This window comes from Narcine bancroftii, chromosome 7, assembly GCF_036971445.1.
Source record: "Narcine bancroftii isolate sNarBan1 chromosome 7, sNarBan1.hap1, whole genome shotgun sequence".
Lineage (NCBI taxonomy): Eukaryota > Metazoa > Chordata > Chondrichthyes > Torpediniformes > Narcinidae > Narcine > Narcine bancroftii.
Genome location: NC_091475.1, coordinates 42,142,986 through 42,170,405, shown reverse-complemented (window position 1 = coordinate 42,170,405; position 27,420 = coordinate 42,142,986). Strand labels below are relative to the sequence as shown.

The window sequence follows — 27,420 nt, the reverse complement described above, 5'->3', positions numbered from 1 at the left end:
ATTTCTGTATATTACAGATCCTTTGTCATGTTTTGCATGTTCTTCTCTCATTTCCTGGCAAAACTATGTGTTCAGTGTTTTGGATACTGGAACTCAAAAAGGTCCTGAATTCAGAACTTGAGCAGTAGGTGACATAATTTTGTTGCATTCAAAGAATAATTCTCGGAAATGCCATCTCACGAATTAAACAATTGAAGGCTGAGATGGAGGGGTCACCAGCAAGGTGTTTCAGTCTGATTTTTTTTTCTTCTTGACTATATGTGAGCTCCTTCTGTGAGGTACCTGTAACTACAACCCCAATTCCTCATTCACCAATTGTCATACATCTTGTGTTCCCCTAGCACTGCCTAGTTCAGCATCTTTGCCACAATGCAATAACAAAAGGCATCCTCCTTTTCTCCCTTGTCCACTCATCCCTTCCCACCAAGCACCCTGTGACTGTACAAAATGCTACACTTGCACCTACACCTTCTCCTTCATTCAGGCATTAACAGTCCTTCCAAGTGAATCAATGCCTCACCTGTCAATCTGTCAGAGTCATTCACTGCATCCAGTGTTCCCTATGTGATCTTCTCTACACAAGAAAGACTAGACACAAGATCGCTTCATTGATAACTTTCGCTCTCTCCCCTGAAGCCCCTTTGGCCTGTATTCATTGGAATTTAGGAGAATGAGGGTGAATCTCATTGAAACATATCGAATCTTGAAAGGCATGAACAGAGTCGATACAGGAAGGTTGTTTCTCATGGTGGGCGAGTCAAGGACAAGAGGACACAACTTCAGATTGAAGGCATCCACTTAGACCAGAAATGCTTGGGAATTTCTTAAATCTGGTAAATCTGTGGAATTTGTCGCCAGAGGCGGTGGTGGAGGCCAAATCATTGGGTGTATTTAAGGGAGAGATTGATAGGTTTTTGATTAACCAGGGCGTCAAAGGTTATGGAGAGAAGGCCGAGCAGTGAGGTTGAGTGGGAAAATTGATCAGCTCATGATTGAATTGGATGAATAGCCTATTTCTGCTCTTATGTCTTATGGTCTAACAGCAAGGACCACCCAATTCCACACCCTATTGCCACACTGACATGTCTGCCTAGTTGAGGCCTCTCGTAAATTGGAGGAATATCACTTTATATTCTGTTGTGGCAGTCTCCAACCAGATGGCATCCACATCAACCACTTTCTATTAATCTACTCCCCCTGGTCTCTTTCCCTCATCCTCTCTTCTACCTCTCCAGCCCCTTCCCTTCTTTCTCCTCTCAGTCATCTGTCCTCTTCCCCTATCACTTCCTAGCCCCTTCCACCTGTATTCCCCTTTCACCTGCTTGCCTGTGCTTCTCCCCCTTCCCACCTTATTCAGTCACCTGCCTGACTTTCGGCACCCCTGAAAAAGGGGTCAGGTGCAAATCATCAATGTCCTTTGCTTTCCATGCATGATGCATGACCTGCTGAGTTTCTCCAGCCTGTTTTGTGTTGTGAACTAAAGGTGCCAGATTTTCAAGCCAGTAAGTAATAAATGTGTGCCTTCGTATATCCTTGTTATTCCCCATTGTGGCTTCAGTGTCATTAGTGTTTCTCTTCTGTGTGTCTTGCCTGTAATAATGCTGTGACACAATATTACTGTGGTAGTTAGTTTGTGTGTTGCTGGAAGCCTGCTGACCTTCAGTGAGGAGATTGTAGATGAATTGGTGGATAATGTTAGCAGCCTGGGGTCCCAGAGGTCCTGGTTTTGGATCACACAGTCTCTTGCCTTGTTCAACAAGCAGCAGCTGCTTATGTGGCACAGGAAGTTGTGAGTCATTAGCTTCACAGTTGTATGAGTGGAGTTAACTGCCACTTCCATCTTCAAGCTGTACACAAGGTCATAGTTGGTGCTAGACTCCTAGTAGCTGATTGATACAGGAAAAACTCTCACAAGCTTGTGTTTAATGTACCAAGCATTTTTCTGTGCATGGCCATTAGAAACAAGCCGTCCATCTGAATTCTCATTTGAGTCGTGTGTAGATGAATGTGACTTCTCTTTTGAAGAAGCTGGTGTCTATCCTAACCTTGCCACCTATCCTGGCAATATAATGTTTAAACCATGGACGTTTTTTTTTAATCAACAGATCTTGCCTCTGGCCTGGAATCTAAATTGTTTACAATTTGTTTACAAAGTAGGGATGTGAGTTGGGAGCTGTGAGTTTGAATTAGGTCACTAGGTCATGTTTTTGGTTTCTCTCCTCTCCTTGGCCAGATTGCAGTTGCTTGTTAACTGTAAAGTTGATCTGGATAAGATTGTGATTCATGGAGTGGGGGTAGATCAGTGTTGGTATTGCACAGTTCATTTCTTTATATTTCTCTCTTTTGTAGAGGTATCTTTTCTTGAGAACAGTTTTTTTGCACAATCAATAAGTAAAAATTCTGCCTGGCTGACAGGAAAAAGAATCTCAGGGTTGCACGTGATGTCATGTATGTACTTTCACAGTGACTCTTGGAATGTGAGTAGGCGGATTGAGTCTGATAATACTGGTTACAGTTTCCTCAGTGGATGCTCCATCAGTGGCCATCATTGTTTCTTCATGGAGTATAGCTATTATGCAATCTGAAACCATTCCAGAATCTATGGAATTTTGGGAAATAATCCACAAACTCGTAGATTTTTTCGTATCACTAACAAAATTATGATAACTAAATCAAATCTTTTGGGAATTCTTAATTTTCTGCCTCACTAACCTTTCCAATGTTTTGACTAATATTTATTTCCTTGTATGCACTGAACCCTTGATATTTAGAGTCATATGGCACAGAAGCAGGCCCCTTGGCACACCATCTCCAAACTGATCTTCAAGTTTCAATCAATACTAATGCACTTATAATCACTTGGTCCATAATGCTTGGCAATTCCAATGCTCATCCAAATAATTTAAAAATTGTTTTGAGAGAACCTACTTCCACTGCCTTTTCGGGTTGTGTGTTTCAAATTGCAACAACCTTTCAGATGAAAAGAAACGTTTCCTAAGATCCGCTCCAACACTCACTCCTTACTTTAAACTTATGCCAACTGGACGTGGCTGGTTCGGTTATGAGGAAAAGTGTCTTACTCTCCACCTTATCTGTGCCCCTTTTAATTTTGTATAGCTCCATTAGGTTGCTGTTCAACCTCTTCTGATCCAAGAAAAACAAACCCAGTCTGTCCAGACTCTCTTAAAAACTAAAAAGTTTAATCGCAGGCAATATCCTGGCAAAGCTCCTCTACCCTCTCTGGTGTAATCAAGTCCTTCCTATACCAGAACTACATGTAGAATTCCATCTGTGGCCTAAGCAAAATTTGGATCTTCAGCTCTTTAAAATCTGCTCCTCCACTCATGAAGGCTACTATCCTGTATGCCATTTCCCCCCCACCCCCCAAATGCTGTTATGGTGATCCTTGGACTCCAAGATATTTTTGTTCCTCAATCCACCATTGAACCCTAACATTCATTGAGTAAAAGTACTACATATGGCTGAATCCTCTTTAAGTGAGCAATGTTGTTCTTTCTTGGTTAATTTTGCTCCTTTTCCCCTGGAGTTGGAAGATTTTCCAGATTTTTCCTCCAAAAAACATTAAAAACCAGTGGAGAAAGGTGTTTTTTTTAGTTATTTTCAGCTTATACGTCTAATGCTTTGGTTAAATTATCTGGTGTCGTTTGATACTTGTCTTCAAAACAATGGTCCTTTTGGTACTTATTGCAGTGTAGTTTGCGTGCCAAAGAAACAGAGGTTTTGGTTACAATTTTTCATGGAATGAATGCTCTCTTTTTAAAGTTTACCTTGTAACTCTCAATGTTGCATTGCATCCTTGCTGGTGTAATACACAGGCATTCTACTAAAGCATACAAGTTTTACCAATTGATAAATCAGACTTTAAAATGTATGAGAGTATCAGAAACACTAATTCATCCGCTGATTTCCACTTACGCAGTGACAAATATCAGAACTCACTGAGTGCTGAGGATCTCTTTGAAAAATTTGGGAATAGATTAATTGGACACACAGATGGGAGTGATGGGCCTGTCTGATAACATTCTAATAAACTGAGCAATGCACAATCCTTGATTTTTTTTTTGATTGTACCAATTAAATTTATCTTGGCCATAGTCAAAGAAGAAGGGATAGGTAATAAAAAAATTGTTAACAATATTGTTTGATGCATGATTTACTTTAGCCTTCTGGAAAGAAGTTACCTGTTGCTGCACCTTCTCAGGAGCCAACAAAAGCTGAACCTGACAGCAAGCCTAATAAGGGTAAGTGAAATAATAGAGAATAACTATTTTTATTCCTATAATTAATTATAATAAAAAATATTTCAGCTATCCTTGGGTTTTCTTGTTGGGAAGGAATAGCTTTTGCAAATTTAAACTTTTTTTTTTAAAAAAATTCTGCTTTTAGAAGCATTTTTGCTGAAGTGAATATTCAAAATAATTAAAAGTCCACTTTATAGATTCATGTTCAAAGCCTGTTAGATGCATATTTTGACAAAAATACTTAGTCTTATACAATATGATCACTGAAGATGGCACAGAACATGGATTTGGAGGTGACCATATGGAAGTGAAGAAGGGCTCAGGCCCAAACCACAAGTTATATAACGCTACCTCCCATAGACGCTGCAATTCCTGTTGAGTTCCTCCAGCATTTGTGTGTTTTTACTTTCAATCTTCTTTACTTCAGGACAGTCCTTCCATCATGACGGCACAACTTTATAACAAAAGGATCTCGGCTGTAAACCATCGGTCATGTGTGGCCAGTAAAATATTTAAGAAAAAGATTGAGTAGGTAACTGCATTAACAAGCTGATAGTTTTGCTGATTCATTGTTACTTTTACTTTAAGGAAAGGAGTATTGCAAAGTGTTATTTCCATATGAAGCACAGAATGAAGATGAGCTGACAATCAGAGAAGGAGAGATTGTAACTATCATAAACAAGGTATAAAGATAACTTATTTATTTAACAATTATCAAATATATCTTCTTCTATCCCTTGTTTAGTAAAATGGGTATGTGAGAGAGAAGTAGTATAGTCTTTGTGTTACTGTTCTGGCAATGTAGAGCCTGGAATGATTTCCAGCATGCCAGCTGGTGGAATTAAACAGTTTAATTAAATGTGCTGGAATAAATGTCTTACATGAGAAACCATGATCTTGAAACAACTGGATTTTTGAGGAAGTAGATCTCTGTTTTGGGAAAGGAGAAAATGCTGTTCTTCCCCATCTAGTCATTGATTCTCCACACTCTTAACTGGCATAACTGTCCTCTGAAATGGATGACAAATTCATCTCTGTTCCAGTAAAAACACAATGCTGGAGAAACTCAACAGGCCAAACAATGTCCTTTATAGAGCAAAGATAAAAATACATAATCTATGTTTCAGGCTTGAGCCCTTCATTAAGGAATGGAAAAATGTCAGCAGGTGTCCAAATAAAAAGGTAAGCCTTTTTATTTGGATGCCTGCTGACATTTTTCCAGGCTTTGTTGAAGAGATCAAGACTGAAACGTCAGTTATGTATTTTTATCTTTGCTCGATAAAAGACACTGTTTGGCCTGCTGAGTTTTTCCAGCATTGTGTTTTTACTTCAACCATGGTGTCTGCAGACTATCGTATTTTACTTTCAACTCTGTTCGAGGGCAGATGGTGATGAGATGAAATGCTAAATAACATGTGAAAACTGTAAATGTTTCTTCTTCTCCAAGGTTTTTTTTAAAGTGGCATATAATAGTTTATTGAAAATGAATGATTCAATTTCTTGACAATTTAGCCTGATTTGTTTTCTAAGACAAAATCTTTTTTATTGGTTTTTATAATAAATACAGTACAATGAAGAAAAGGGAATGAAACTTAAAATACAATATCACATATGTATGTATGTGTGTGTGTGTATATAATATATATATATTATATTTTAAAAAATATATATATTTATATATATTTTTTTTAAATAAATATATATACACACATAAAAAGATAAAACTTCAAACATTATAAACTAGGTCCCTCCTCCATTGCACTGGATGAAGACAGAAAAGACATAAAAAATATTATACATGCTATATACCCCCATCTAACCTACTCTATTGAAGAAAATGGACCAATAAAACACATTGGAGCAACTTATCCTGAGGGTTACATATATTTTGTAGTTTTTGATTCATACCGTGAATCAAAAAACAAAGGTAAGACTGTATTTTATCTGGAAGAATAAATAGATAGAATCACATTTTAAAAAAAAACATTTACATCAAATCAAAAGACATAAAAGATTGCCATGTATTTTCAAGTTTCACTGATGAATCAAATATATGATATTTAATTTTTTTTCTAAACTTAAATAGAGAACTATTGAAACACTGTTGGATGTCTAGAGTCTTTCCATTTGAATAAGATGGCTCTTCTAGTCAACAATGTAGAGAAGGCAGGTACAAAAAAACTCCCGATATCTGGTTCAATAACCCCAAAAAGAGCAGTTATTGGATTGGGAAAAGTGGATTATCTACTCTGATTTAATGTTGTTGATATGCTTGCAATACCAATAAATAATTAGAATCAAACTCTCTCTCTAGTTCCATAATAGTGTACTTCTGTGTATTTCATTTAAAGTTGATAGTGGTGATGCATAGAGATTGTTGGATATCAATTTATCAGTGATTGCAAACAATTATTTGAATAGGTGCCAGTATAGGACCTATTGTGTAAAAGTAGCACATAGGCCCTATACAAAAAGTACTTTCCTCTAAATGAGAGAGAATGAATGGGCAATCATCCCTTCTCATTTGGAGGGAAGTGCCTTTTCTTTATCCGCTATAAAGATCCCGACACAGAAAAATGCTGTATCTAGAATTTGAAAATGTAGTTCATTGTTTGTCCTCTGCAGAATTCAATTTCATTGCAAGGTAATTCATAAAAGATTATCGTGGTCTTCCTGCAGGTACCATGAAGCCCATATTAAAGCATGCAAGAGATTACACTTGAATATTTGGATATAGACCATTAAAATCTGACATCTAACTTCCCAGAAATTCATTGGCTGTGCTTAAACAAAGTGATGAGGCACAGGAACATGTGCAGCTGCCCAAGCCAATGGATTTTAAAGGCTCCATTGATTACCTTTTAATCCTCTGATGATGTTTGCTGCATTCCATTCACACCAAGGCCATGTAACCCACATGGGGTGATATGTAATTACACCACAAGGTCACCAGGGGTCACCCCAGTGACCTTGAATATAAAGCAGTCCAGAGCTACAGTCTAGCCTTCCAGGTTTGTCCTGCAGAGAGACAAGACCCCTTAGTGTACTTATTAGTTTATTAAAGCTGTCATACTCGCACTGCTGGTGTGGTTATTGTCAGTGCACCACACTCCCTTGAAACTTAGGATTCTGGTCTGCTGTGGCTGTTACATATAAATAAAATTAAATACAAATTGTATATGAGGTGGAGTATTCGTAGAATTACAACGCATGATGATCCAGAAAATCTGCTGGTCCAGTGCCATTAATATCCTGATCATGGTAGACAAAAGCAGTTTGGCTTTATGTGGAAAAAATCCTGCAGAAAATATTGCCCTAAATGATGTTCAACACCTGCATCTCAGAACGACTTTCTGGTTTTGACTTGACTATAGCCCAGGAAGAGCTGTTAGGCCCTTAGTACTTGTAACTTAATTTTCTTGAACATAACCTTCCCCACTCCTTTTATGTATATCCTATTTCCTTATTTCCCCCCACCACAATAAATATGCCATGATTTCGTCAACTTCAGCACCAGAACTTTCCTGCTTTCAATCCAATGAGAATTAATTTTGTATTTGTCTATTAATGTAAATATTCCTTTATTTTCACTTTCACTGGGATCCCTGATTACACTTTGCCCTTTTTCTGGTTACAGCTCTCAATGTACCATTACTTAATACACTGCTGCATCTGCCTCCATTAGCTTAGAGAATTGCTGGTGATGTAAGGGTGTAAACTGAGTATGTCTGATCACAGAAAACCTCTGATCACCCTAGGAGGTTTGGAAAGCCTCTGTTGCATGAAAAGCAGGTGGGAATTGCTGGATCGAGTTCCAATTTGTCATTTCTTTTCCATAGGAATGTGCAGATGCTGGATGGTGGGAAGGAGAAATCAGTGGTAAATGGGGAGTTTTTCCAGATAATTTTGTCAAGCTTCTTCCCCCTGACTTTGAAAAAGAGGTAAGTGGCTTTCTGGAATCTTCAAACTTTGGGTTTGCACAGCAATAGAAACTGTTCATTTACTTTTTGAGAACCAACATGCATTTTTGAAAATGTCCATCTAAAGTGATAACCAAAAGATTACATATTAAATTCATTATCTCTCTGCATTGAATCTTCCATATTTTGAGTATATATTAGGAAAGTATTGATTTAGCAGGAAATTGAGGCTTAAATATTATTGCTGTGGGATAAGATTTTTGGGATGGAGAGGTCTCCACAGGGTTGGTGCCAGACTATTTTGAGCCCTGGGCAAGGCCAACTACTTGCACCCACCCAAAAAAAATTGCCAGCTTCAATTTAAAAAAAACCAGCTGTTTTGTGGAAAAAATGAAAAGCTTAAAGCTTGAAACTGTTAAATTTATTTTAAATTGCAAGGATAAGTAATGCATCAATCTTTGATTATCTTTCTCAAATACAAAATAAAATATTTTGGCACACAAATCATTTTGAACTAAAGGGCACTGGATAGAATGCACACTTCCACCAAGGGCAAACACATCATTAAAACCTTTTACTTCACACATCTTTAAGTCTACATACCTTCCAGCGTCCATTTTTTTTCCATAAGAATGATGCAGTAGGAAAATGCTCCTTTGGCCCATCAAGTTTGCTCTGACTTTCCTGTAACCATTTTTACAAATCTATGCTATTTTTTTATTTCCCCCCCCCCCCCCCCCCCCACCCCAGATTCTTACACACTGCAGCAAGGGCTAATAATCTACCTGCCCACATCTTTGAGATTCAAGTGGAAATTGAAGCAGCCAAAGGAAGCACACATGAACACAGGGAGAATGTGCAAACTGCGCATAGAACAGTGTCAGAGTTCAGGGCAGAAGTCTGATGGCTGGAGTTGTGATGTAGTCGCTCTATTAATTGCACCACCGTGAGGCAGCATCAACTATAGCAATAATAAAGTTGGTTACATGACTCTTTAAGAACTGCCTGATAGAGAACCCTGAGCAAAATGTAACTATGTAATTTCAGCGTGGCTTTACACACGGAAATTCAAGAATGCTTTTCTGTTAGTCTTACTTTTAAAGTTCGAATTTTTTATGAAACTTAGACAACTAGGATAACAAAACTCATTAATATAATGACAAAAATAGCAACTTTTAAGAATTTCTATATTTTTATTTCTCATCTATCAATATTGATAATTATTCTTCTATTAGAAAGCAGCTAGTACCTGTCCTGAGCTATCCTTAACCCTGGACCATCATGGTCTTAAATTTGCTTGGTTCCTCTTCTCGTGAATTATGATCCTCTAAAAAGGAGCTAGTCGTGAACCGACCAACTTTTCTTGATGAAGTATTAATAAATTCTTCAAACCAATGTTAGAATTAGTGGAACAATAAATGTAAGTATCTCACTTATTCAAACAGCCAAATTCACATTTAGGCTTACGTAAGATTCCTCTCGACAGTCGGCCTAAAAGCGCACACTGGAACTCTGACGTCAATTTCAAACCCTCCCCTTGGCCCACTACCGCACACGCACACCAGACTCTGGTATGGTAGGCCAAGGGGCTGGGGAGGGTTTGGAGTTGGGACTGAGGTGTTGGGAGCTCTGGTGTAAGCGGAGGGAGGGTTAGAGGTTGAGTGTCTGGAGCTCCTGGTTCCAATGACCAGAGCTCCTGATACCCGACTCTGAACCCTCCCCTCGACCTACATTTGAACTCTCAATGGCCGACTCTGAACCATGCCCTCGGCAGTCAACCTATGGGCACACGACAGAATACCCGACACAGACTCAGAACCTTTCCCTCAGCCTACCTGAACTGTGGGACACAACTTGCTCTCTTGTCTCTTCAACAGCGTCCCTCTGAGGTCTGCACCTGAGGCGGCTACCTAGTTTGCCTAAATGTAGCGTCGGCCCTGGGTCGCCATGACTAATTTGTTTTAATACAACTAAATGTAATTTTACCCTCACATATGTTTGAGAAAAGCTGCTTGTCACACAACATTTAGTTTAGTGTTTTAATAAATGGGAGTAAATGTGATCTAAAATTTCCTTTACCACTTTGTTGATTGTTGTCAGGCACTATATCATGGGAAGGACAACTTCAGAGATAAGATGGCAATGATTGCAAGCCCAAAATATTTTAACTAAGATTTTATCCTTGATGTGATGGAGACATTAGGTGCTAAATAATTAAGGAATAAAGTTTCAAAATCTCATTAACAAAATATGCCAAAGATACAAGCTAAAGCAGAGGGACATGGTTAAAAAGAGTGTGCACATGTATGATTGAAATAGAAGTAGAATGGGTATCTTTTATCCTTGGAAGTTGTACATTTGACAGAAGAATGAGGGAAAGTGCTAATTCAGTGATTTGTTCTTGCTATTGTTTGTCAATACTGTTTGCCCTGCTCAGACTGAGAACCTTGTTCAACACCTTTTGTATCATGTCAACCAAAAACCCAAACACTATTTTTGAGGGATGACTGTACGAGTTTCTGTGCTAAGCATTGCCCGCAAAAGCTCACTATAATACCCATTCAAATTGTTTTATGTGGGAACAGGAATGTAGAGGAAAGCAAGCATTAACACCTGAAAACAAGGCAGGGACAGTTGCCAAATCTCATCTGAAAGTTTTCTACCCCAGAATAAAGCCATTAAATATATGTGGGATCAAGCCAAATTTCAGCTCTGGGTTTCCAGCATTTCTTTAAACTCCAGTCCATTAAATCCAGGAAAAGACTGATAGATTCAATAGTAATGTTTTGGTTTTAATCTAATTTCAGTAAATTTCAGACCTGGTAAATTTAAATATCAGAGGATAAAGCTATTGCAGGGGTGTTCAAGGGATAAGGATGGGAGAAAAGTAAGGAGGAAGGGCCGTGGTTTCTTCGGTGTGGAGGGGATTTGCTGTATATTTGAATTTTTTTTTGTTTGTATTTATCTGAACTCACGGGTCTCCATATTTTGAAAAACAAGCTCATTTTGGTAGATTGCAGGCAAAAATTCCACAATGCTATTATTTCCTTTCAAGAGTGTGTTAAGTTTTTAAAAATATGTATCATGTTGCCTCAACCACCACCCCCACTTCTCTCCCAGAGGAAGTGAACATTTGAGTTGAGATTTATGCTAATTTATAGAAGAGTCCTAAGTGGGACTGTGTTGTGACCTCATAATCAGGTCCATTTTCACAGATTTTTATGGTGTCCACCTGGACAGTATTTAAATTGTGTGCACCTTTGGGTTTTCTAATGTTTGGAGAGACTGAGCACGTTCTGTTTCGGTAAGCTAGGGAATAAGTCTTAGATGTTCTTTACTTTCATTGACACAATTCTGAATTAAATAATTCATGAATTTGTGTAGTTCCTGATTTCTTTATGAAAGAAGATGATCTGCATTGTGTGAGTATTAGATTTAATCCCTGATTATATACTCGGACACTTCCACAATATAAAATGCAGTGTATTGCTTTCACAATTTGCACAAGATGAACCTGTGCTTCAGATTTTAGTCCTTTCTTCTCCCATTTAAAACTCTTTTCTGGAAGAAATATTGAATACTTTAGTGCTACTGAAGTTTTTTTTTAAATATTTATGTTGATCTTGTAAGAACATTACATCTTCTGTGTAAAGGTCACAGTGATTCCAGTGAGTCATTATCTACTGGCTTTTGGACAACGTGTATATTGTGGTTTTAAAATGAATGTGAACTTGTCTCTGTTAAGTTCAAGTTTATTTATTATCCAGTTGTACAAGTACAACCCAATGAGACAGTGTTCTCCTGTCCTCAGTGTACACATACATGCAGACAAACGATGCATATGCACAATATGTATATACAAATATTAAAATGAATAAATATTACAGGTATCCGCTGCTTAACGTTTGTTTGGGCACCGTCCGACTGCATATACATCCGTGGTCCCATAGTTATTCATTTACCACAAGCAAGTCCACAGCAATTTAGACAATGTGATCGCTAGCTATAGGAAGTTGTATATTCCATACACAAACTAATCCAACTGCCCATCAGTCTCCCCACAGCCCCGAGTCAGTCCTCACACTGATCCCACTACCCCACTCTACCCCCACAGCTCTGTGTCAGTCCCCATACTGATCTCACTGCCCTGCTCTCTGCCCACAGCCCCATATCAGTCCCCACATTGATCCCACTACTCCACTCTACCCCCACAGCCCCGTGTCAGTCCCCACACTGATCCCACTACCCTACTCTACCCCCACAGCTCTGTGTCAGTCCCCATACTGATCTCACTGCCCTGCTCTCTGCCCACAGTCCCGTGTCAGTCCCCACACTGATCCCTACTTGCAAATAAAAAGCTTACAGGTACACTAAAGTATCCCGTATAGCTTTGCTAAGTATATATAATATGGTGTTCGCATAAAGTCCACATCGCATGACGCCCAATTTCACAGAATGTGTCATAGACGTTAAGCGGTACATAGTAGGGTCACAGAGGGTTTGTATGATCAGTTCATCAGTTATTCAGTAGCCTCACTGCCCATGGGGAGAAGCTGTTTCTCAGCCTGGTGTTTCCAGCATTGTAACTCTTGTATCTCTTTCCTGACGGGAGTAGCTGAAAGGTTCTATGTGTGGGGTGGTAGGGGTCCTCACTAATTTTGTAAGCCTTCTTTAGACAATGATCCCTGTAAATCATGTTGATGTGGGGAGGGAGACCGGTAATCCTCCCTGCTGCTCTTATGGTCCTGTGAATTGACCTTCAATCAGATGTTCTGCAACAACCGTACCCCATTGTAATGTAGCCAGCTGGGACACCCTCATTTTCTGTAGAAAGTTGACAGGATGGTGGCCGGTAGCCTTGGTTTCTCAGGAAGTGGAGTTGCTGTTGTGCCTTCCTTGCAAGTGAGGAGATGTGTGTCGAGGATAGGTCACTTCTTAAATGGTCTCCGAGGAACTTGGTGTTCTCTCCTCTCTCCACTTCTGAGCTATTAATGTGTTGTGGAGGGTGGTCATCCGGCTCCTCTTAAAGCTCACATTCAGCTCCTTTGTCTTGTACATGGTCTCTCTTTTTGGTGTATTAAATTTGTTAATGCTTGCATGATTGGTTTGATGAGAAAGATTTACAAGTTAATAAATTACTTGTCATTATATTAAAAAAATATATTTTTAGAGGCAGATGGTTTATAATTTATCAGCACAGTTTTGTAGTGGAGTCAGAACAATCCCTGATCAGTGTTACAAATGGGTTGTTCAAGAATCTGATAATTATTGGAAAGAAATTTTCAAGTTGATTTATTTGTTATTCTCGCACCATAACCCGAGATTTCCCACCTCTTCTCTGTCGTGCGATCGTGATTGTTGTTGATGAATCCAATATTGCTGTGTCATTTGCAAACTCGATGACTCGTTTGGAGTTTGATTTTGCTTAACTTGTTTGTTTTGTTTCTTAGAGACCGAAGAAACCTCCACCTCCTTCAGCTCCAGCACTGAAACCATTGCCAGGTAATATTTAATAGTTAAAAGTCATTAGAATTCAATAAAGTACAGTAAAAGAGTAAAATTTGTTCCAATTATGCAAGATTCTTGATCAAACTACATTAAATTCTGATTCAAAGGAAAACTCTATTTTATAAACATTGTGACATTGATTTTAATTTTAAGATAGCAGCATATAATTACAATTGCTTTGTTGTCAACTGTACATGATCTCTCTTTTTGGTGTATTAAATTTGTTAATGCTTGCATGATTGGTTTGATGAGAAAGATTAACAAGTTAATAAATTACTTGTCACTATATTTAAAAAAAAATATATTTTTAGAGGCAGATGGTTTATAATTTACCAGCACAGTTTTGTAGTGGAGTCAGAACAATCCCTGATTAGTGTTACAAATGGGTTGTTCAAGAATCTGATAATTATTGGAAAGAAACTTTCAAGTTCATTTATTTGTCATCCATTTGTAGCAGTACAACCCGACGAAACAGCATTCTCTCGTCCACGGTGCAGAAGAGTGCAAAACATGCATGCATGCATAACACACATACAGACCAACAATACATATACACAGTACAGATATACTTGTATTAAAATAAATATTCAGTCTAACTGCCTGTGGGAAGAAGCTGTTCCTCAGCTTGGTGGTTCTGGCTCTGATACTCCTGTAACTTTTCCCCAATGGGAGTAGCAGGAAGTGTATAAAATGCACAAAGAAAATGAGAAAAGAAGACTTAAAATGGCTGATTTTTTTCCCCCTTGAATAATACAATATTTAAACATTTGTTCTCTTTCTGATATTATTTAAGGGTCTTCAGTTTTTGAGCAGTTTTACAAACTTGTAATGTAATTGTGGAACTTTGTATAGTCATTTTTAAAAAAAACTATTTTTGTTAGCAGACAGCATTTATTTACAATTTGGTTACTTCTGATTATGTCCTCCCATGTATTTTATTCAGGTTGAGTGCTCTGCTATCTAGTGAGATCATGTGGATTTTGTGAATGAGCCTGACCAGTATTTTGTCTCTTCAATATACCTTCTCTGTTTGTAACCTATTCTTTTCATTGAATAATCACAATCTTTTAACTATTTGGATGGCCCCAATAAATATGCATGTACAAAGTAGTAATAACTGTACTATGAGCAAGTGCAAGAGATTTTTCACTCAGATTGGAACATGTGACTCATGAGAGATTACTGTTGAGTATCAGCAATGCTCAATGAAACTGAGGTCCAACAATCTCCTTTCCAGGACAGCATTCTGCTAATGGTGTGTTGTTTTTTTTGCCTTTTGGCTTGCAAGAACATTGATGAAAACTTGTAGCTCATTGTGAGATTTTGTTGGCAGGCCAATTTTACTTCAGGGCTACTTGTACTACCAAGCACTATTCCGTGAATAAACAGACACATTTCTTTTGTGTGCTTTTTATCTCTAATTTTCTTAATAAATCATCATCTTTTGGTTTGCAAGGGCCCAAATTTGATGTGGACAAAAAGAATGAAGCAAGAAGAGTACCCCCAGAAAGACCAGACTCATTGCCAACGAAGATAGAGGACAAAGGTATGAAAGCTTTCACCTGCACACAGCTTGGGCTGATTTCTCTTAAGATATTAAGTAGATGTCTGACAGATGCCCTGGTCCTTTTGACAAACAGTACAATTTCCTTTCCTGTTGTGGCCTCTTGCATGGTCTTGGGCTCTGTGGACATAGACACAGGAGAAGTCAAGACACGGTCCTGCCAAGTAGTTTGTGCTTGCAGGATTGGTGTAGGTTTGAGTTGCACAATTAACTGCAACAGAATTCTGACTAGGGACAGAAGTCCCTGTCACAACTAACAATATTGTTTTGTAATGATTTATAGGTTATGCTCTTAATGATAGTATTCAGCTGTTAAAGAGCGTGAAAAAATCCCAAGGAAATTTGTTAATGTTGTCTGGTGCTTTTGCTGTTTGACCAGAAAATACCAGGAATTTTCTCTAGTTGGTCCTCTCTAGAGGAGCACAGGCCAGAAGCCAAGAGGTCCTCAATGCCCCAAACAGCCCTTCCAAGTGAAGCAACACTTGTGAATTTTCAGAGGTCATCCACTGCATCCATTGCTCTTGTTGTGGCCTCCTCTACATCGGAGAGACCGTACATAAATTGGAGATCACTTCATTGAGCAGCTACACTCTGTCTGCTGTAATTGCGTGGATCTCCCGGTGGCAAACTATTTCAAATCCCAGCTCGTTCCCATGCCAGTATTCCTGTCCATGGACACATGCACAGAGACCACTTGCAAATTGGAGGAACAACACCTCCTATTCTCTCTGTGCACTCTCCATCCAGAGATCATTGACATCAACTTCTCCGGTTTCTGTAGCGCCCTGTCACCCCATCTCCCTCTTTCCCTGACCCTCTGCTTTCCTCCAACTCCACATTCACTGAGCTACCCCTGCCCAATCAATTCTAAACTTTTCTCTCCTGTCCTCCTTTCCATGACCACTTGTGGCCTCTTAGCTGTTGGTCATTTCTCCTTCCCCTGTCCCTTCGTCCCTTCTTGCTCCACAATTTTATTCGGGTGCCTCCCTGCTTTTTGCTCGTCCTATGACAAAAGGCTCAGGCACAAAAGTTGGTTATATATCTTTGCCTCCTTATGGAAGTTGCAGGACCTGCTGAGTTTACTGGAAGATTGTAGTTTTGTTTCACTTAGGGATACATTAATATTGTCCACTTTACAGTGTTTAATCCATAAATGTTTTTACAAGACATTTAAGCATTATAAAAAGAGTAACTTGGAAGGATAAGGTAGAAAAAAAGGGGAATTGGATCACCCTGCAAGTTTGTATGGTGCAAGCCCAGGCAAAGACTTGAAGGGCTTGAAAGGTGTGGATAAATACAAAGTTATGAAAAACAGAAAGACAGAACATTAAATGTTAATTTACAAAAAGACCCAGATGCCCTCTACATTGTCTCTGAAAACAAATTTGAAGTAGCAGCAAGTAATTAAATAAGTAAATAATATGTTGGCAAAAGTTCTTAGAGTAGGAGTAAGGATGTTTTGCAATATAGTGAAGCGTGCAGTTTTAGTCCCTTTCTCTGAAAAAGGAGATACTTGACATAGAGGTACTGTGGCTTTATATTCCATTTTCCGAACTCTCCCTTGGATATGGGCTGACAACAGGAACAGGTCAATCCTTGAGTATGTTTTATGTCTACTCGAATAATATGAGTATTCCTTCTCCTTTGGGTGTTGTCTCCTCCATATATCCAAAAGTTGCATTTCCTGCATTGATTTAACCATAAATTTAGCTACTTTATTCTTTCTGCTAGTCTTTTGTCCAGTTTTATCCATCTTTGAATCCAAATTAAGGTTAAAGTCCTCTCCTGTCAATATATTCCTCTGCGTATCTACAACCTTAAAAAAAATATCTTGCATAAACGTTTGATTCTCTTCATTAGGTGCATATATATTGACCAAATTCCAGAGTTCTGAATATATCTGACATTTTAACATTACGTATATCCCTGTTGGATCTATTATTTCCTCCTCTATTTTGATTGGTACATTTTTATTGATTAACATAGCTACACCACTGGCTTTTGTGTTATATGATGCTACCGTTACGTGCCCAACCCAGTCTCTTCTTAATTTCTTGCGTTCCACTTCAGTTAGATGCGTTTCCTGCACGAATGCTATATCTATTTTTTTCTTTTTTCAGTAAATTTAATAGCCTCTTCCTTTTGATTTGGTTATGTATTCCGTTAATATTTATAGTCATATAGTTCAACATGGCCATTTCATACTTTGTTTACATCTCATTTCCGCTTCCTCACCACCACCTTTCCCCTTTTCCCCATTTCCATTTCTCAGTTTTCTTTTTTTGAACGCACTGTATGACAATACTTCTAAAACATAAAATATTTCAACCATTCCCACATCTAAAATTCCCTTAACCCCGACTGTCCCCCCCGCTCTCTGAGTCGCCCCTTGTCCCTTGGCGGGCAACCACAACTCCCCTCTCCATTCGGACTGCGAACCCGTTCGCAAGTGTCAACTGATTTCTCATTGACTGTTTTTCTCACCCACCCAACCCCCTCCAGAAAAGACTTTTATCTTCACATTACAACAAAGCTCCCCCTCTTTTCTTCTTTTTTTTTAATCCCTCCTCTTGATTTCCCCCCCTTCTCCCTTACTTCCCTTTTCTTCCCTCCTTTAGTTTTTACTTATACATTATTTTTACTTCTTTATATGTAGATTGTCATCATTCTTTGTTCTTGTTACATCTCTTCATCTCTCTTTCTGTCTTGCAGGCGTTCCGCAAATTCTCGTGCTTTCTCCGGATCCGAGAACAGTCTGTTTTGCTGCCCCGGTATAACTATTTTAAGCACCGCTGGATATCTTAACATAAATTTATAGCCTTTCTTCCATAGGATCGATTTTGCTGCGTTAAACTCCTTCCTCTTCTTTAGGAGCTCAAAACTTGTGTCTGGGTAGAAAAAATTGTTTAGACCTTTGTATTCCAGTGGTTTTTTGTCTTCTCTAATTTTATTCATTGCCTTCTCCAATATATTTTCTCTTGTCGTGTATCTCAGAAATTTTACTAAAACGGACCTTGGTTTTTGCTGTGACTGTGGTTTCCATATAACCATATAACCATTTACGGAGCGGAAACAGGCCATGTTGGCCTTTCGAGTCCGCACCGGTTCACTGATTTTGTGCGCGGTTGTTTATAATTTATTCAGATGAATTTGAAGCTTTTTTCTTCATTTTTTTCACTTTATAATCGGGGCTAATGTTCTGTGTGCCCTTTCTATTTCCATTCCTTCCTGCATTTCTGGCATTCCCAGGACTTGTGGGATCCATCCTTTTATAAATTCTTTTATATCTTTGTCTTCTTCATCTTCCTTGAGGCCCATTATCTTTATATTGTTTCACCTACTATAGTTTTCCATTATATCCATTTTGTGAGCTATCAACTCCTGTGTTACTTTAACTTTTTTGTCACTTTCTTCCAATTTTCTTTTTGAGTTGTTCACTTCCATTTCTACCACCATTACACATTCTTCCACATTTTCTAATCTTTTCCCTATTTCTGTCATGACCAGCTCTATTCTACTCACTTTTTCTTCTGAACTTTTCATTTTTCTTTTCATTTCACTAAATTCTAGTGTCAGTGATTCTTTTAATGCTTTCATTTGTTCTTGAAAATTTTTTTTATCTATGTACTGTCCATTCATTTTACCTCCTATTCCTCTGTGCAGAGCTTGGTGTTCTTCTTCGTCTTCTGTGTCTGCTCTTGGGTTTGTGTCTTCTATTTCTCTTCCTTGTATCTGTGTCTCTTCTGACTTTCTTGTTGAGTTGCTTGTCTCAATTTGTTTGGGTTTTATTTCCATGGTTTCTTGATGTTGGTCCTCTTCTTCTGGGCTGGTTATCTGTTGTGTCTCTAGTTTCCTTTTTTCTTTCTCACCCCTCCCGTTCCCGTTGCTTTCTTTATCTTCCAGCTGGGGGCCCTGCTGCCGGGCCTCTCTCAGCTGTTCGTGCTGTGTAGTTTCACTCCACAGCTGGTCCCCCCTCCTGTCGGTGTTCTCCTTGTTGTGTGCAGTTGCGCACCCCTGTTTTACTCCGTGAGCCATTTTTGCAGTCCTGTGGTTAGTGGGTCGCGACCCTGTGGGGTCTCCACTAACCTCGGTGAGTTGGCTCCTGTATGAAAAAATACAGGTAAGGCCTTCACCTTTCTCTTCCGGCGTCTTTCTTTCTTCTTTTCTTCCCGTTGTTTTTGGCTTTTCTTTCTTAGGTGTCATTTTCTCCACACCTTTATTTTTTATTTGTTGTGATTTGTGTGTCTGGGGCTTTGTTTTTTCTTCACTTTTTTCCTTTTCTGGAGAGGGCTGGTATTCTCCTACTGGCCACTACTCCATCGCGTGACTCCGAGGGACTGTGGCTAATGCTGTGCAGATTGATTCCCAGAATGAGACATTTTATACAAGTAGAACTTGGGTCAACTAGATTAATTAGAATTCAGAATAATTAGAGGGGCTATATATAAAGTGAACACAATTCTGACAAAGCTAATTAGACTGAAAATTGAATAGTATTTCCCCTGGCTAGAAACTTTAGAATGTGGGATCACAAACTTGGAATACAGGTAGGACATTTAGGACTGAATGGCATTCTTTACCACAAGATATTTCAAGGTACTGAATGTATTTAAGAAGGTAAATTTATAACTATTAAAAAAAAAACCATTAGTGACCATAAAGGATGAGCAGAAATATGATATTATGATAGAGGACCAGCCATGATCATATTGAAATGTGGAGCAGATTTGAAGGGACCATAATGTTTGGAACATTTCTACCACCTCATTTGCAAGGATGTTTTTATTCTTGGAGAAATAATGTGAGTTGTGTCCTATTATCTTTTGCCTTGAGATGCAATTGAAATTGGGAAATTGCCATTTGGGAAGAGGATGCTTATTTTTAAATAATCAAGTGGCCAGAGCCAGAGAAAATTCTTGAGGGGATTGAAACGACTTTGGTGGCGCAAAACTTGTCACATTCCTTTAGGGCTATATAAATCAATATCAATACCATTTTCATACAAGCTCTGCCAATCACCATCATTTACAAGTTACTGAAGTTTAATAACTGCCACCTTTTCACTTGATCAACATTGTTTTAATCACCTCTTTAGAGCCCAAAAATTGTAGCCTAATACTTGAAGATAGAGCAGCTGGGAATTTTTAAAAAATGCTTCCAGAATGACATCAATTGCTTTTTCCCTCAATGGTACCTCAATGTGCCTCCCACACAGTGCTTGTCATTATAAGTAAATACTGCTTTGGACAGCTGTTAGGTTATTTATGAAACTGGCTGAAACAAGATGTACAGTGCCCTTGCATAATGTTTGGAACAAAGGCACATTTATTTCCTTTATTTGCCCCTGTGCTCCACAGTTTTAAATTTGTAATCAAACAATTAAAATGCACATTCCAGATTTTATTAAAGCTTATTTGTATACATTTTGGTTTGACCATATACCATATAAACTCATGTAAAAGTCGACCCTCCCCCACCCTTTTTTTTTTTTTTGGCCCAAAAATTGTGTATTTTCCATATATCCTATGTATGTTGACCACCCACCTATCCGAGCTCCTGTTGCCCCGACCACAAACCAAACACTCAGCCGCCTGCAATCTGAGCTCCGAACGCTTTGACCGCCCACCCATCCGAGCTACAAACACCCTAACCGTGGATCCTCACCTCGACCGCCCGCCCATCCCAATGGCCCAAATGCAGACTTGCCACCCAGTCCCAGTCACCCAAGCTCCTGATGCCTTGAACGTCACAGATACTTGATGTGGTCAAAAGTATGACCATGTAAATGTTGACCTACCCCTCCCCACTCCATACTCCCTGCAAATTTGACCCAAAAAATTGGTCCCCAAATCTAGACTATATGTGGTAGAAATTACAGCACTTTTTATACATTTCAAGCACCATAATGTTTGGAACATTTGGCTTCACAGAAACATCTGCTCAAATTGGATGGTGCTTCATCCTACAGCAAGAGAATGATCCCAAACATACTGCTAAAGCAACAAAGGAGTTTTTCAAAGCTAAAAACTGAAAAATTCTTGAATGGCCAAGTTGTCACCTGATCTAAATTCAGTTGAGCTTGCCTTCCATATGCTAAAGAGAAAACTTAAGGAGACGAGCCCCTGAAAGCAGCTGGAGCTGAAGATGGCTGCAGTAGAGGCCTGGCAGAGAAGATACTCAGCACCGAATGATGTCCATGAATCACAGACTTTAGCAGTCATTGCATGCAAGAGATATGCAACGAAGTACTGAACATAACTACTTTCAAATACATTCCATTGCTATGTCCCAAATATTATGGTGGCCTGAAATGAGGGGACTATGTATATAAAAAAGTGTTGTAATTTCTACATGGTCAAACCAAAATGTACACAAATACCCTTTAAAATCTGGAATGTGCACTTTAATCACATGAATTGTTTGATTACAAATTTAAAACTATGGAGCACAGGGGCAAATGAAGTGGGGGAAAAAAGTGCCTGTCTCAAAGATTATGGAGGGCACTGCAGTTGTATAAATTATACTGAACATTTTATCAAGACACATGTATGAATTTGAGTGTATTGTTTTGTACATTATTAGAGAAAAAATGTGTTGATATTTGGTTACATATTTTAGAAGAAAAGGCAGAGAGAGATCACAAATCAACAGAACTGTGCAAACCCTCCGTACCTGCAATACCACCGAAGAAACCTTTACCTCCTAAGACCAATTCTTTAAGCAGACCAAATGCATTGCCTCCAAAAAGGCCAGAAAGACCAGTGGCACCTGCAGCACATACCAGGTATATTTTGTCATTTGTTAATAATTTGCACTTCATGTTCAATATTCTTTGTTGCAATATTGAACTATTATATTTTATTACTTAAAAACATTTGTAAGAATATAAGAGCAGGTGTAAGCTATTATGAATAATAGAATAATAGCACCCTTTATCGTCATGCAAAAGTTTAAATGGGCTTTATTCTGAAACATTAAAACAAAATTTTCTTAAAACTTTTGGAGTTTCTGTTTTAGAGTATTGTATAATTGTTAATCTCTTCCTTCTCCACAAAGCCTTGATCCTTATTTTTTCTGATGCAGAACAATTCCCCTTTTTTAATTGTTCGTCACAAAAATAATGCAAATTGTCCATGCAGCACCTGAGCCATTGATTTCCCTTCTTTATTGTTCTACAAACAAACTGGTACAACAAAATCTTTAAAAATATTAAGCAAAAATATTTTTTTTGTGCCCTTGGCTAATTATCTCCTACCCTTTAAAACCTTCCACTTGAAATAGGTTTGAATTCAAGGCGCAATAGTACAGTGATCAGCAAGTAATCTCTAATTTGCTCAATCTTGGTAATTTATGATGGTGAGATTAAACATCTTTTATACATAACTTATGGTTTCGTTATTACAGTACAAGGGCCTAACCTTTTATCTGGGATTCTAAACACCGGCAACTTCCAAAAACCGGAACTTTTTTCAGTAGATGATATTACGCATAAGTAACATTAATTTCCCATAATAAATTCTCCATTTTCAGAGGGAGATATCCCCCACCACCCTCTTCATTCCAGTGGGAGCCCTCTCTTACCTTCTTCAGTGGAAGGGTGACTCTCAGCCCCCAGCACCTGGTGAGAGAGAAGCTGGTGACGGCTGGCTCAATGCTGGAGCAATGGCCGTCTTCCTTACCCATAATTCCTCATGCAGCTGGAACTTCACTGGCACTGGCAGAGCGGTTCCAGCTGCGTGGGGGACTATGGATAAGGATTGCCTGAGTTGTCTGGATAAATACTTAACAAAAAGAAATAAGAATCACTTTTCCCTGAATATGACTCGCTGTAAAAAAAATTCAACCAAACATTCACTGTTGTTGTCTTGCAAGCATTTCTGAAAGGTGATATCACGGTGTTTCAATGAGATGATTTTTAAATATGCTTTGTTTTTATAATTGAAGTTAGACAGGTGGCATTTTTTGTTCTTTTTTTCTCCTCCCAAGACCCTTGACCACACACGTTCTCTGAAGGGATTTGCTTTCTGTTGTCGTTTCTGCCATGCAAAATGGTCTTGGGACATGCCAACACTGTGGATTGGCAGCACAAGAAAACTTTTTACTGTATCTCAATACACATGACAATAATAAATAAATCTCAATATAATCAGAAAATTATACGGATTGTGAAAGTCGCAGAGGCTTTATAGGGGGAAAATGGACCAGGGTCATGAGTCTTGAGAACATTGAAAATGGTTTTATGGATGAGGTCGAGCTGGCTACAGTACTTGAGGTTGGTATTAATCTTTTGAATAATAAACTAGTGTTTTCTGTGGCAGTTTAATCCTTTACGTAGAGGTATGGACAATAATTTTGTTCACAATTTAATTTTTCATAATTAATGAGTAACAGATCCTAGTTTTGGACATGTGGCAGTTTGTATTTTTTTGGGAAAACACTAAAATAAATAGTTTTTTTTAAATTCATTATGTGTGCTTAACTCCTCTGCAGCTGTCAGGTGGTAAGAGTTTAATATTGCATTGTACAACTTTGACTTGTACACACGTTTGACTAAAATGATGAGGATGCTCATCTGAGATGAGCCAGTGATATCTTTTGGACAAATTTTTTTTTTTCTTAAGAAGTGATGGCAACAAAATGATTTTGAGGAGAACTGGTGAAAGTATTATTTACATGTGCTTTCTTCTCTTGATAATATTTAAGCATTGAAAAGTGACTTTCTAAAATGGTGCTTATCATTTTGATAAGATGGGATGGATAGAATAGCAGTTAGTGCAATGCTATTTATAGCGCTGGGTTCAAATCAACCACCGACTGTAAGGAGCTTGTATTGTTCTCCTCGTGACTGTGTGGGTTTCCTCCAACATTCCAAAGATGGACAGGGTTAGTAGTTTAATTGGTCACATTGGTGTAATTGGGTTCTGAGGCCAATAGGGCCTGTAACAGTGCTGTATCTCTAAATTATAATGTGTTTAGCTAAAATAGAAGTCTGAGCTCAATGTTTTCATTCCTTGCAATGTTTTCGTTCACTGATTGGTCAGTGATGGAAATGTATGCACTTGCAGATTTGATTATGGTTTTTCTATTGCAATTATTGGACCTACATTGTTAATAATAACCATGTAATATGTTTGTAATTCAAAACCTTTGTTGCTACCATCATTATTCTGTCACTGAGAGTATTTTGGAAAGGCTGAGTTACTTTAGTTTAAGCAAGTATATTTTCACTTTTGGCTTTCTACAAAGATGGCATTGTAGTTATTTATTATACATAATGACTTATAATTATGTGAATGACATTTATTTGGGCAGGTCTGATAGTGATCCAAAGGCAGAATTAGGAGCACCAGTTCTGTTTCTCAGTACGTCGGACAGAGAGACCTTGGAAAAGACCAATGACACTGGTAAGAAGTCTCCGTCCTGTTCAGCCTGCTGTTTTTAATTATCTATAAATAGCTGCATTATAGCTCATATCGACATATTGATCTGCAACACTGAACCAATGCACAACACGTATTTTGATAACAGGCCTTATCTCCTAATGGGGATTTACTACAAATAGTGGCGAAAATTCAAGCTAAAAAGCTTTGTTTCAAAGGAGCAATATATTCCCAAAGTAAGCAGCTTTGAAAAATGGCTTTGGACAACCACTCTCTGTTGAAAAGCAAGTAGCTCAAGTTTCTGTTTTTTAGCAATATAATTATTTTGAACTTTAATGATTTTGTTCCTTGAATTTGTGACTTAGAGCATTTGCTACCGATAAGGGTATTTTACGTACAATGAAATTGAAATTTGTTGAAGTAAAATGATCAGCTGCAGTGCAGTAAATACTCTGGGAGAAAATACAGCCCTTTGAATGGTCTGTACATCTTAAATCTCAAGGAACTTTTATTAACTAATGCATTTGTTGTTTTTTTCATTTTCTCATCAGCGTTAACAGATTCTTTTTAAATCTTTTAAACTGAAGTTAGAGTGTGTTTAGGTGGACTCTATAACATTATAGCTATGTTACTTAACCAATTTACTTTCAACTTACCACTTATGTTTTTCTTTCAGTATATAATACAACATTGATTGTAATTTAGGCAGTCATTTGATACTATTAATATAATTAACTGAAGTTTACCGAGCACTTTCAGCAAATTTATATCTGGATGATGTTGTGATGCTGTTAAATCTTCGGTTAATGAAAACACTTGTTTTGTTAAAATTATTTGGATGCTTTGCTTCAAGAAGCCTATAGCTGAATACAGCAAATAACAAGGGAAGTTAACTGCAAATAAACATTTATATGGTACAAGGTTTGAATAGATGTAATGCAAAAACATGTGATTATTTCCTGGCAAAGTAGTGAGATATTCTGAAACCTGAACACGGTAACTTTTATAGCTCAGATTCATTTCCTTGTGTCTGCTACAACATAGTATTTTGGATAGAAAAATAGGGCAGCATGGTTAGGGTAGCAGTTAGTGCCAGCGATCTGGGCTTCAATCCGGCATTGTCTGTAAGAAGTTTGTCCATTCTCCCTGTGTCTGCGTGGGTTTCCTCCGGGTGCTCCGGTTTCCTTTCACCCTCCAAAAACATACAAGGTTTTGTCTGTTAATTAGTGTATTTGGGTGACAAGGTCGTGTATATCTAATTTTATTTGTTAAATAGTAGGTTTTCAATCCATTCTTTAAACAGGCTGTTATACATTCCTGACTAGTGTTTTAAAGAGTTTTTTGTTTACACCATGTAGTGTATTTGGGGAGACCATACAGATGGATCGATTTGTGCAGTACAGTATTGGCCCATCACATCTGCATAAATTCTTTGAACAATCAAAACAGTTAGTTTTATTTTGTTGTTCTTTCACCAGAGCCCTGGAAATTGTTTATTCCAGAGTGTATTTTAGTAAAAGAATTTCTGTATCACCTGCTTCCATCAATTGGGAGTGTGCACAGACCCACACTCCACTCTGAAAATCATTGTCGGTCAAAGAACCAAGGGTGTGCATATAAAGGGTTTATGTGTCCCTTTAAATTCCTGACATCGTTCCTTTCAGACCTGAATTACAGGTCATAACAGTTTGCTGTATAACTTTTTCATTTCCTCTTGGTTAGTTATTTTAGATTGACATCTTCTGATTACTGACCCTTCTGCCATACATAGAATAAAAAGTAGAATTTTTATCTTTATCTCCTAAACTTTACAAATGAAGAGAACTATCAGACCTTCTCAAGTCTTCATAAGCCACCAGTTAAGCAGGGTAAGGGATAGTTCTTCTGGTTCTCCAGTGAGAAATTGGAGAAAGTCAACCTTATTTGTTTGTGTAGAGTTTATTGCTTAAATTTCAGTTCCAAGTCTAGAAACCTCATACGTCATTACTATAAAGAGTGGGTAGGTGTCTTGAGTTGAAGGAGGGGAGTAGGAATTTTTTAAATGAAATCTTAATATAGATTTAAAATTTATAAGATATTTTTCTCTATTTCAAGTGAAATTTTAAAAACACAGAAATGCTGGTGGAACTCAGCAGGTGGCACAGCATCCATAGGAGGTAAAGATATATTACCGATGTTTTGGGTTGGAGTCCTTCTTCAAGGAATGAGTAAAAAGCAGACATGTGCCTGAATTAAAAGGCTGGGGAGAAGGAAAGAAAGGGCAAGAGAAGGAGCATTTGCACATGCCTCCTCCCTTGCTGTCATTCAGGCTTCCATATAGACTTTCCAGGTGAAACATCATTTCACTTGTGAATCTGCAGGGGTTGTCTTCAGCAGCCAGTACTCACATTGTGATCTCCTCAACATTGGGGAGACTGGATGCAGACTGGGAGATCACTTTGTTGTGCACCTCTGCCCTGCCCACCACAAGAACGGGGATCTCCCAGTGGCCACCTATTTCAATTACCTCCTCGCTCCCTTGCTGACATGTCTGTCAGCTCATATTCTGTCTGGGCATCCTCTGACCAGATGGTAATGACATCCACTTCTCTGGTTTCCATTAGAACCCCCCTTTTCCTCCCACATATGTCCCTATATTTCCTCTCCTCTAGCTCTATCCCTCTCGCTTTTCCTTCCCTCCCCTTCTCCTTTTCATCCAGCTCTGCACACACAGAACTAAATGCCCCTCTCCCAATAAATTCTCACCTTTCCTCTCCCCTGTTCCAAAGGAACTGCTCACATTAATT

At 38.3% G+C, this 27,420-nt stretch overlaps 1 protein-coding gene across 1 annotated transcript in view; it reads left to right on the top strand.

Moving 5' to 3' along the window:
- The window catches only part of sh3kbp1 (SH3-domain kinase binding protein 1), a 172,686-nt gene that overhangs the window by 117,477 nt on the left and 27,789 nt on the right, over positions 1-27,420 (top strand). The window contains exons 7-13 of the mRNA XM_069889811.1: positions 4,184-4,262; positions 4,851-4,945; positions 8,102-8,203; positions 13,633-13,684; positions 15,147-15,236; positions 21,873-22,038; positions 24,567-24,658. Coding sequence (XP_069745912.1) covers positions 4,184-4,262; positions 4,851-4,945; positions 8,102-8,203; positions 13,633-13,684; positions 15,147-15,236; positions 21,873-22,038; positions 24,567-24,658 — 676 coding nt within the window. The remainder of the gene's footprint in view (positions 1-4,183; positions 4,263-4,850; positions 4,946-8,101; positions 8,204-13,632; positions 13,685-15,146; positions 15,237-21,872; positions 22,039-24,566; positions 24,659-27,420) is intronic.